The 12,353-nt window shown below is 36.1% G+C and overlaps 1 protein-coding gene across 1 annotated transcript in view; it reads left to right on the plus strand.

Moving 5' to 3' along the window:
- LRP1B (LDL receptor related protein 1B) overlaps positions 1-12,353 on the plus strand; it is a 639,031-nt gene that overhangs the window by 518,364 nt on the left and 108,314 nt on the right. Inside the window, exons 46-52 of the mRNA XM_042040771.1 lie at positions 1,140-1,259; positions 2,230-2,343; positions 2,533-2,682; positions 5,271-5,393; positions 7,100-7,219; positions 9,022-9,150; positions 10,009-10,131. Of these exons, the coding sequence (XP_041896705.1) occupies positions 1,140-1,259; positions 2,230-2,343; positions 2,533-2,682; positions 5,271-5,393; positions 7,100-7,219; positions 9,022-9,150; positions 10,009-10,131 (879 nt within the window). The remainder of the gene's footprint in view (positions 1-1,139; positions 1,260-2,229; positions 2,344-2,532; positions 2,683-5,270; positions 5,394-7,099; positions 7,220-9,021; positions 9,151-10,008; positions 10,132-12,353) is intronic.

Here is a 12,353-nt window from a genome sequence, read left to right on the forward strand (position 1 = left end):
TATTTGTGTCTCTAAAATAAAAATAAGGAAAAACACAGCTGCTTTTTCAAAGATGGAAGATACTTTTTCTGCAATACTGAAAAAATATATGAATGCTAGTTTATAGATTTATAAATAGATTTATAAATACAAGATTTGTTACCTAGAGAAGCTGTGGCTGCCCCTAGAAGTGTTCAAGGCCAGGTTGGAGCTTGCAGCAACCTGGGATAGTGGAAGGTGTCCCTGCCCATGGCAGGGGTGGAATGAGATGGTCTTTAAGGTCCCTCCCAACCCATTCCATGATTCTATTTTTCTGAGAGCCATCAATTTGTCTTTCCATGGGTTTGCCACATAATTCTGTGAAGGACATTCTATTAACGTGCAATGTGCCAGTGAACATTTTGCCTCATTTAAATCAACCATACCAAATTTTTTTGCTACGCATTGGAAAAAAAAAACAGGAAGAGCTGGGATTCTGGGATGCACTAGGTCATATGCAGGGTGTTGCTTTCTGAACCTGATAAAGAACAGGATGGTGGACTCATTATTGTTGATTAACTAATGCAGTGAATGTTATTGTTGTGACTTCTGCAATAATTAGGGCTTTAGTAAACCAGTCCTGAATTTTCCAACATATCCTTACGTAAAATTCATTCACTCTTCAATAGTGTTCTTGAGCAGAATGGTGTTGGTGTTGGTGCTCAGAAATCCAGAAACCTCTCTGCTAATGTTTGTTGTTATTTTATTCTCCATCTGTTGCTGTTTTGGTTTAGGTCAGATTTGGTATGCTTCATTCTATATGATCACGATATTGTTGCCATATGCAAACACGCTCCCCAAAAAAGTGTCTCAAAACAAATGCATCTAAAGTACATGGGTGTTTTACACCACAAGATAATGAAAACTGGGAGTTAGGCTTCACCTCTTTTTTTTTTTTCTTTTTGCCATTCTTTCTTGTCATGCCTTATTGATTTTTCTGTACCCCTTTATCAGTCCAAGTTCTGCTGCATAAGAGATGAACAATTTCTGAAGGTTTTTCCATGTAGCTTCGAATGCATTATCAACTAAAATACTTTTTTCTGGATTTTCTGTTTGGATTGAGTGTAAGGCTGTTCTCATGAAGTGTCAGTCCAATCATGTGCTTGTATTTAACTTCCCAGAGAACAGAGGCTGTCGGAAGGGTTTCAAGCCATGCTCCAATCGCCGCTGTGTTCCCAGTGACAAAGTCTGTGATGGGGCAAATGACTGTGGTGACAACTCTGATGAATTCGGCTGTAAAGGTAAATGGCAGTAATTTCCAAGGTGATTTAGGAATATTGCTTTGTAAATATTTATTATGCAGATTGGAGTAGCTGGAAAAGAACGTGTGATTTAATCATATGATGGGATTGATATAAAGGCTGATTTTGGTTTGCACCTACAGTCTTCTAGGAGGAGAGGGGTTTTGACTATAAAATGTCAAATATATGCATTATATATAATATTTTATATGTATAAAATATAAAATACAGGTGCTGTTCCTTCTGTGAAGTAATGAGAGAGTAACTTTACTGCAGACAGGTTGAAAGATGGGTGATTTCTTCTCTGCATCTGCTTCTTCTTTGAAGCAGCAAATGCTCTGTTTCTCTGCTTCTCAGATGCATGGCAATGTCTGTGTCCTGTGCAAAGCTTGCTAGAATTGTTCTCCTTTTTATATCAGAATTGGTTTTTGGTTTTTTGTCTTACAGCATGAATTTTTATATCTGTACATCAGCCAATGCACGAAGGCCACAAATCCTTCGTTACAATTCAGAAGGGTTGGAGGGGATACTATTCCACAAGATATATAACTAAAAACCTAGATATCTGTAATAATTAGCATTTTTTTGAAGGCACCAAATAATTTTTAATCATTTACCTAAATATAAGTAGAGGGAAAAACATATAGGCAAGAACCCCAAGCTGGTTTTACAAGAAATAAATCTGAGAGATTCATGGATGATCCTGAAAATGCTTCTTCCTGCCTCAAATATTGATTATCTCAAAATGAGTTTAATTACCTAGAGACGCTTCCAGGCTAAAAAATAAATTAAAAAATTAGAAACTTACACGTGTAATAAACTCAAACTCATATGTCTGCTGGAAGGTACAGTGTGTTCTGAATGCCTCATTCTGAAAGGCAGAAGGCTTAAACATCATCATATGTATAATGTGCATCTGAAGAGTCTGTTTAGCACACAAATTTACATCCTTTATAACCATATGTTCCAGACTCAGCCTGTGCCTCGACAGAATTCCGCTGTGCAGATGGGGTTTGCATCGGGAAATCAGCGCAGTGCAACCAGATCATTGACTGTGCAGATGCTTCAGATGAAAAGAGCTGCAGTAAGTTTGTGTTTGTGCTCCCTCACAGCATCTGCTCCCTGATTATTCCTTGTTATGTAGCAGTTAATTCCTGGGCACTGCTGCTTGGGATACCAACACCTGCGTGGTGTCCTCGAGCTCAGTGTGAAAATTAAACCGTGAGGCTCTCAGGCTGTGTTAGGTGTGTGGTAATTTGCTGTCTCTTTCCAGATAATACAAACTGTGCCTACTTCTATAAACTTGGGATAAAATCTTCAGGATTTATCAGCTGTAATTCGACTTCCCTCTGTATACTGCCAGAATGGATTTGTGATGGAGCTAATGACTGTGGAGATTATACAGATGAGCTAAAATGCCCAGGTAACTGTGAAAAAGTAAAAAAAAAAAAAAAAAACAAAAACAACCCAACAAACAAACAACAGCAAAACAACATTAATTTACTTTTTTAAAAAAGAACAGGGGTTTTTTTTTGGGGGGGGAGTGTTTCTCATTGTGTTGCAAAATGTTTATTCAGTCAAAACTGATTTTATTTAACAAAGAGATTAATATAATGCTGAATGCAGTTTATTCACCTTTGTGTTGCATGGGATTATGCAAATTATTACAAAAGAATAATTTTTTAATATATAATAATTATATAATTATAATTTTTTAAAATACAAAAGAATGATTTTTATTTTTTCCTAAAGCAAACTGTAATGCCTAGCTTTCTATTTCCTCCAGGTTAGGTCTGTCATTTGTCATTTTTATTTAAGTAAAACAGGAGTCATTAAAATGTCAAGCTCATCAAGCATCAGCATAATCACTCAGGAACTTTTATTAGCCACCACTTTAGTGGGTGGTATTTCTTTTCTTGCTGACTTGTTTTACTTTCTCTTTTATTTGGTCCTTGGAATAGGCTGCCAGGGTAGAATCCAGGGTTATTGCTTTTTGTGATAGTTCTGGTCTTCAGCAAGGAGAAAAGGGAATGACAACTTGAGCCCCAGACTCAGGACTGAGGTTATTGCTCGATATTTAATGTTAACCAGCAAATTATTCACAATATTCAATTCTTTCCTAATGAAGGAGGGCATTTATGTGTTTGCTCCATTTTTATCCAGAACCCCTCATTTGTGTTTGAGAATATTAAGCACAAAATGTAAACATCTTTTTATTTCTATTTGTTTTTATAATTGATTTATTCTAGAGTGAAACTAATCTCCTGTTACCCCTAACTCTTTCCTCTAAGAATAAGCATTTAATAAAAGTAAATATTTCCTAAACAATAAATTTTATTCTTTGTAAAATTAAAGGCTTCAAATTTTATGTTATTCGGTGCCATCAAAATTTTGCCTGGTAGTGGACATAATCTGATTATTTCCATTTAATATTCTCTTTTTCTGTGTGATAATCCTGTTATGTCACCAGAAGTTTCTATTAGAATTCTTGTATACATTGTGCCAAATGTATTGATGAAAATATTACCAGGATGCAGAGAAAGCTGGGACTTGAGCAGTACTGTCAGCCAACCTGACATTAAGAACTTCCATCAATCCTATGAATAGATGCATATTAAGTTAGAGTTACCATTCTAATCTCTACATTCTCCAGATTCTCTCTTAATTATGTAAATGTATATAACCCTTGATTTAGCTCAAAATAGCTTAGATTTGCTGTATTTCCATACAAAGAAGGGGTTTTTTTCCGTACCAAGGAATATTTTGAGGGCAGTGTGCTACAGCTTCAGTAAACTAATGTTGCATAAGTACACTAATGTGCATTTTATTCCATTGTCCATTTATTTGTATTACTTCTCTCTGAATTCCAAATGTATGCCAAAATGTTCCATCATTTCAATGTGTGACTAATTGCCTGGATCATTCCTCCCTTTACTTGGAAGCAATACCATTCCCACCATGTGATTTCCTTTGCCATTTCATTCAAAACTGACCAACTCTGGCACATTAAGTTTTTGAGTGTTGTTTCTATTACAAATATTGCAATTCCCATTAGCAGTTTGGTTCAGTGTCATTGTTCTTACAGAAAACTACAGCAAAATACTCATGTAAGGTAGCTGTACTTAGAGAATCCTTAATGTCTACCAAGTCATCACAGATGTCCCACTTCTTTCTTTATTCTTTCTTTTTTTTTTTTTTCATTCATACAGCTGTAGAAGCAATAAATGTTCACTTTAACTTTCCTTTTCAAAGAGAGGAGGCTGAAAAAAAAATACAGTACACTGAGGGAACAATGAAAAAACCATGGCAGTTTCAGTGGTTTCCAGTGCTTGGAACTCCTGGGTTTTCCCAGGACCTTGCTTAAGATCTTGAAAATAAGCTGTTATTAGACTAATATTTGTGCTTGCATCATGAAACTCAATATGTGACATTTTCTCTCCTCAAACCTGGTTTCTAAGCATTCATAAAAATCAAATTTTAAATTACTTTCTGACTCTACGAAATAAAAAAGACAAAGGAGAAGTTCTTAATTTCTGACCAGGTCTGATCCTCTGGCTCCAGCATCACTGGTGTAGCTCCTGTTAGTCAGTGCATGCATGAGATTTGTAGCTTCTCCCAGTGACAAAAATGCTGCCACAATTAGATTATCTTGTAAATGACAGCAGAAAGATCAGAAGGGCAATTTCTTCAGCTGGTGTAAACCAACAAGCAATGTTGACCTGCCTGACCTCAAAACCTGTAAACTGAAGTACTTTCCTCTATAGGCTTTTTAATTTAGTTTGAAGCTGTGCTCTGATTCTTCTCTAAAAATATAAAAAATAACTATTTCAGCTCCCTAAACTAATTAGCTATCACTTTTTTTTTTAATGAACACAAATTATTTACTTTTTTTTTCCATTTTTAAACATAAACACTTTGTCCATCAGTATTCAGAAATTTAGCAAAAATGTATTAGGCTCCTAATCATACTAGTAGAGACCATTTTACATTACATTCTTTATTTTATCACAGTTCAAAACAAACCCACATGTGAAGAAAATTATTTTGGTTGTCCTAGTGGAAGATGTATTCTGACCACCTGGCTTTGTGATGGGCAGAAAGACTGTGAGGATGGAGTAGATGAATTGCACTGTGGTGAGCATTTTGTCTTATTTGTATTTCTCTAGTCACTAATGCACTTTGGCAAAGAAGTGTGCATTTATATCTCAGAGATTATATAAAAAGTTCTTTGATGCTGTATTTTCAGATTCAGTTCTAATACTTCATGCTGTCAATACCTTAAGTTCTATTTCATGCCAGAATGAAAGCCCTTTATTTTTTTCTCTCTTAAGGATATATTTATATACGGAGTTTTCTATTACTTTAATATTTAACAATTTCACTAATTTTCACAGCTCCTCATTAGAAGAGTTTTGTAGGTATCATGAATTTGAGTCACTATCTGGACCCCAACGGGAAATACCCAAACACCAGAATAGGCATTCCTTTGCATCAGAGGCCATATAGATGTAATTATTTAAAGTAATGATGGAAGTGATGTAAATAAAATACAGCATGAACTGCGAACTGGGTTAAGGGTCTGTTCTCTCTCAGATCTTTTCAGATTCTTAAATTTTACCTGAGTCACAAAGCAGGTTGGCTTTACTCCTGCTGGGAGCTGGTCTTTCAGTTTGTATGGATTACCTGAATTGATTATTTTTGTAGTGAAATTGTACCAGAACAGCAAAAAGCCGTGCCAAATTTTCCTATTCCCTATTTAAATAACACCTGAAATTCGGGTATTTTTCAGTTTTTGTGGTGTTTTTGCTTTACTTCCTACCATGACTGAACATTTTATATCACTCTCTTTGTGACCCAGTTCCCATTAACGCGCTTCCATATTTGCTTTGCAGTTTTCATTGTATATTTTTATCTTATAACTTCAGATTAGGAACTGCTCTGCACTGTGACAATCAGAATCTTTTCTGTTGGCCACGTTTGTCAAGCATAACTAGGCGTTTGCATTTCCAGGTTTTATTCACTTCTGTACAATATTATAAACTGAATTAGCTGATTTTTATGGGCAAAAGAGAAGGGGGTTTAAGTCAATTCTACTTTTCCCACATTTTGAGACACCTGTTATAATGCTCGTCTTTAAATTCAGATTTCATTACCTAAAATTATTTTAATGTTAATATTAAAATTTGTTGTCATCAGCTGCAACAAAATAAAATTTATTCCTAAAGAAAGGAGTCTGGGAAACATGGAAGACCTGAATGTTTCAGAGAAGAATAGCACTTACTTAGAGCAGTTGTGCAGTCTGATTGTGAAATGCAGAAACTCTTATTTTCAATGTATAGAAAAGTGTAAATGGGATAAAGCAAACACACAGCAATTTTTCTTGTGAGAGAAAATAACATGAAAGCTTTTAAAGATGGAGTTAAATACTGGAATACCAGGAGGAAGGCTGGGTTGGAAAATTTGGACTGTGCCCTCAGCACTACTACCCAAATAGAGCAGCTGACTGTAGCTGTAGCATCTCTGTTAAATATGCAAACCAGGCTTCAGTTTTTAAAGTGTTTCTCCTCTTCCCACTAAAAAAAATACTTGGAAATATTGGAATGTGTTTGGAATGTTTTACTATTTATTTTTATAAATGGGTTGGTGAATGCAAACTCTGAGACAAACTGATAACATGTTGAATAACAAGATTAGGATTTTACTGTGTTGGAGGGTTTTAGTACATGGAAACTGGGAGGGAAGAAAGGAGCAGTGCAAAAAATCCTAAACCATGGCTGAAAATGCAGGGAACGCAGGGCTGTTGTGAACCTAACAAATGCAGTGCCTGGTGTCATCCCCAGATTCGTCCTGTTCATGGAATCAATTTGCTTGCTCTGCAAACAAGTGCATCTCCAAGCAGTGGACCTGTGATGGTGAGGACGACTGTGGAGATGGCTTAGACGAGAGCGATGCTGTTTGTGGTGAGTAGGATCCTTTCAGCTCTGGGTTGTGGCAGATCAGGCAGAATGAGACACCACGAGGTCTAAGGAGAGGCTGGGAAGGGAACAAGGACAGAATCTCCAAAGGCTGTGAGGGATCTCCTCCCTCAGCCCCCTCCAACCAGCAGATAGGTTCCTTTTTATGGGAACCGTATGATTTGTGTGAATTTTATCAGTAGAGTTAAGAATGGCAAACCAGCCTGGGTGAAAGAACAGCCAGCCTGTTGTCCATTTCCTATCCTTTAGGTAAAACTGCTGTTTGAATTTTATATTTGAGTGACGAGTGCTCAAAGACCCTAAAGTTGTTGTATTTTGGGTTTGGTTTTTTTTTTCCCTAGCTCTTCCTTCTATTCTCTCTAAAATTTTTTATACCATAAGCATATATTGTATGGTATTTCTCTCACATTCCCAAATGCTTCAAGGTGCACGAGAAACTGAAAATTTTGTTTTCATTCTAGGGCTCAATGGACTGGAAATGTGTTAGTGAATTCTCTTCAAAAGAAAATCACATTATGCCAAATCATGGTGTCACAATTTAGTGATTTTATACGTTGGTTCCGTCATTCTCTGTATTTTAAGTTTCTTTGTAAAATTTCAGCTTTTAACTCTTAAATATATGTTCCTTTTCAAACATCCTCTTAAAGTCCATTCAACAAAGAGTATTTATTCCATATTTCCAGTGTGTTACCACAGTAAAAATACTGTTGATAACTGAAAGTGTTAAGTAGGCAGAGAAGAAATGTGGTTTGTTAAAGTAGTTGCTTAATCAAATGTAGATGTAGAAATGCCATCAAATGAAAAGGATGGAGGTGGAACTTATACTGTTCTAATATGGTAAAATGTGAATTATTTAGGACACTAACTTCTCTCAAAGAGGGGAAAAATCTGCACTGGTTATAAAGAAAGGAGAGTTAAGTCTTCTCCTTAGGAACAGGTGTTGGATCTGAATTGCAAGGAGAAAAGAGATTAAAATGACTTCAGATTTTTCAGTCTTAAAAAGCAGTAGAAATTCAACATGAAGTTCAATTCTAGAAATTTCAAAAAAGGGCAAATGAGTATAAGTAGGCAAAAGTTGCCCCTTTTGCATAAGTAGGACAGAAAATTTTTAAAAAATGTTTTAGTATTTTACTAATTTCTAATTAAAACTTGTAGAAAATACACCGTGAAGTATATTTAACTTATCTAAGAGAATACATTAAGTGATGATTGCACAAAAATTTGCTTCCAAATGGAGTAAGTTTAATCCTAGGATATAACATTATCAAAAGAATAGCCAAGAAAAATCTACTCAGGTAAACAGTATGTTGAGTTAGTTGGATCAGAACTGTCAGGTATTTTTAACTCACACTACTGCTTTACTTGGTACACATTGTTTTCTTCTCTGATTAACAAAAATTTTGAGTGCCTTTGGCTTTCATAGAGTTTGGTGATGCAGGGATTACATGGTTTGCAAGATCCGTTCCCTTGTTCAGTCAGTCCAAATGTGCAGTCAAATTTACTGACCAAAACTGGCTCAAAAAATTATTCTGCTGGATGGTTTTCATAAAGTGTGGGAAATTTAAGAGGCTGAATAAATGAAAAGAATGGAAGAAATAGCAAATGGTCAAAATTTGACTGTAAAACAATCCTAGCCAGTAAGTTTATCATAATGTGCAGGACAAAGTCATATTTTAGAATAAACCCCTTTAATCATTACCCGTCACCATAAAAGCGTAGGTTAGGATGTTGCAGCTGAGAATATGGGATGGTTCCATGCTGAGGGCTCCCATGCCATGTTTCTGCAGGCTCAGTGACCTGTGCTGCAGACACCTTCAGCTGCCTGGGCTCCCACGCCTGCGTCCCCCAGCACTGGCTCTGTGACGGGGAGCGGGACTGTCCCAACGGAAGTGACGAGCTCTCCACAGCAGGCTGTGGTAGGTTTGCATGTCAAAAAAAATGTTATTTCCATGCTGCTTTTGCCTTTGTAGTGTCCACTTTGCTGGTGAAGATTGCTGGCCCTTGTGTGGGCCCATGGAGCAGGATCCTTCAGCTTTTTAATCAGCCTGACACCTCCAGGCTCTGCTCACACGCAGCGAGGCAGCCCAGCTGAAGAAAATGTGACACAGTGTGTTTACTGATGAAAATTAGCACATCAGTGACTATGCAGTTTTACTGCTCTTCCTGAAGAAAATGCTGCTGCTCGGGTCAGGGAGGTTGTGCATCAAGAAGGGAGATGCTTTTCTGGCTGATTGTTCAGATCCTGGCATCTCTTACCCTATAAAATATTACTTCCAGTCTCCTGAGACACATTTCTGTTAACAGTGTCAGGAGTTCAGTAATAGTTTCACTGGAGGGGATTGTTTTATTAATGTGTAAAAGTTGTATATAAATATATTCTATACATTTTGAGTGTTTATGGACTTGGAAGAGCATTTGTTCAGGAGCAGGCTAATACAAGGACATCTCTTCTTCCCAAATGTTCTTTTCTTCAGAGCCAGACCTCAGTTTAGTCATAGACAGCATCAACTTCTGAAGCTTTTCTGCCTTGGATTACAGGAGATTTTAGCTATCTTTACTTCTGTAGCATTCTTTGTGATGTGTAGGTTTTTCTGGTATTGAATTGTGTGATGCTTTTTATCTGACTAAAAAGTTATGGTTCTTTCCATTGAATTCACTCAAATGCACTTCTCATTTCATCTTTGTGTAAGAAAATCAGCTGTATATCTGGTTGTTCTCAATTTCTTTCTTTCTTTCTTTCTTTTTTTTTTTTAAATGGGCTGTATTTTCCTTAGCTCCCAATAACACTTGTGATGAGAACGCTTTCATGTGCCATAACAAGGTCTGCATTCCCAAGCAGTTTGTTTGTGACCACGATGATGACTGTGGAGATGGATCGGATGAATCTCTGGAATGTGGCAAGTATAACAAAAATAGAGCAAATAGAACAATTTCACTGCTAACTGTAAGGCATTCTTCAGGGCTCAGTACTTGAAGGCACTATTGAAAAAGAAAGCTCTGCATTTTTTTAAATTGTTTTAATTCTCACTTTTAAATTATGCATCAATTAATACAGTTTGGGATTAACTTGGATCTGGGGCTACAGTGACAAATTATTTCCCATACTGTCTTACAGTTGACTGCTAATAATATTAAAGAGAATTTTAAAAGTATGTCCTAGAATTTCTTGTTTAACAAGTGTATCTTTATTATATAGTTTTTTGTCTTTTTGTCTCTATACGGTTTTTTCCTACCAAATAATGAAACACATCTGTCATGATTGTCATTGAAGTTAAATGATATCAACTAAAAAACATATGTCAATGTTTAATTTTCACCACTCACATGAATTTAGGGTTTCTTATACTATCTGGATATCTGCACAGGGCCATACTCAGAAACACTAATCTATATGAATACTATTTATGGAAAATATAGAGCAAATATTCCCTCCAAAAGGAGAAATTGGTGATTATAATGCCTGGTTTGGTGCTGTCACAATCTATATTAGTTGTTTACTCTTAAATTTGCTTCAGAAATGAGAGCCATAACAGAAAATAGCTAGAAAATATCTGTATATTATAGATGTCTTTATTGTGCACACGACCTGAAGGGGGTATGTGCATTGATGACATGAGCAGACACCCAAAGATTGTGAGAAAAAGCATGCTTATTGATTTATTAATGACAGATAATTACGAGGAAATCAGTGAATTACACATTCAGTATCATTAGCAGCAACAGAGTGGGCAAATCACAGCTGCAAAATTCATAGATCTTAGGGGTTTTCAAACACCGTTGTATAATTAGTCCCAAAAGGTGCGGAGCACACAGACACAGAGCAGTTGTGTGCACCTCCTGCCCCAGCCCAGTATTCAGTACCTGAATAACTATTTAGAACTCAACAGTCATAAACTTTGGAATTTGCCTTTTTTTTCTTTACACTTACAATTTCTTGCTGGTGTATTTAATTTATTTTCTATAGTATTACGTACACACACACACTATAAACTATACACACCCCTTAAAATACAGACAAATCAATAGTGTTATTTTGTCCGACTTTCAGAAAGAGACAGAAGGAGGGAACAGCAAAAGGAGCAGGAGATTTACAAAGTCCTAATCTGATTTAGTATGGACCTGCCTTCAGGCACTGGCTCTATTTAATTTCTGCAGGGAAACTGAACTCTGCAGCAATGTTTGTGCTGCGCTGCTTCAATGCAATTTTCTGTTAACTGGTAATCAAATATACACCTCAGTGTGGGACTGGTATGGCAAAACTGTTACACTGCCATTTTAGGAAAGGGTTGCATTCTTTTATGGGAAAGGGAACTGCTTGTAAAGAGTAGGAGTCAAATTCCAAAACACACTTTCCAAGGTGCTGACAGGATTTAAAATTGAACCACATCATTCCCAGGATTTGAAACTTGTGTTTTCTGATTTGACTGCCAACTAGAGAGTCTGATCACAGCTCTGTTGACTGTAGACCTAAACCTTTTTTCATCTTCCATCTGGGAGCCAAAACAATCCAGGTACTCTTCAGCCACCAGTCTACTTACCTGACATGGAATTTGGGTTTAAATATGTTCCTGAAAGCTGAATTAATGGAATACATTTAAAAATCTAGGCTTTGTTTTAGTGTAGCTGTTTTTACTTTTTCTATTTGTATAATTGAAGGTATATTTTCTTATTGTTTTTTTGTAGAGTACTATTCAGAAATAAAAATGGGACAGGTGCCTGAAGCAAACAATTTTTTTATTTTTTTTAAAGTTCACAATCATTCCAATCCTTGAAAATTTCTTTGATGCAATTTTTGAGTCCATTGTATAAGCCTGTCTTTTTAATGAAATCCTAATAACTAATTACTTAAAACTGAACAGAAAAAACTATCTTTGTGATGACTTTTCTAAGTTTTTCTACTGCTTTGTTGGTTTACAACTCTCAGTTAAACCACTGTGTTCTAAGAAGCAAATGCCTGTTTGTGGTTTATTTACTTCATTATATATATATTTTTGTTGTTGTTGTTAGAAATCTACTTTCACTTTGAAAATGCATCTGTTCTATACGTATTGATTTTGTGGCCATCTTTGAAAATGTGTGTTTAGTGTGGTTAAATGGTTTGTGTTCTGCATGTTTTAAA

The sequence above is a fragment of the Corvus kubaryi genome, unplaced genomic scaffold, assembly GCF_017639235.1.
Source record: "Corvus kubaryi isolate FWS band 111438036 unplaced genomic scaffold, C.kubaryi_AGA036_p1.0 37396, whole genome shotgun sequence".
Classification (NCBI taxonomy): Eukaryota; Metazoa; Chordata; class Aves; order Passeriformes; family Corvidae; genus Corvus; species Corvus kubaryi.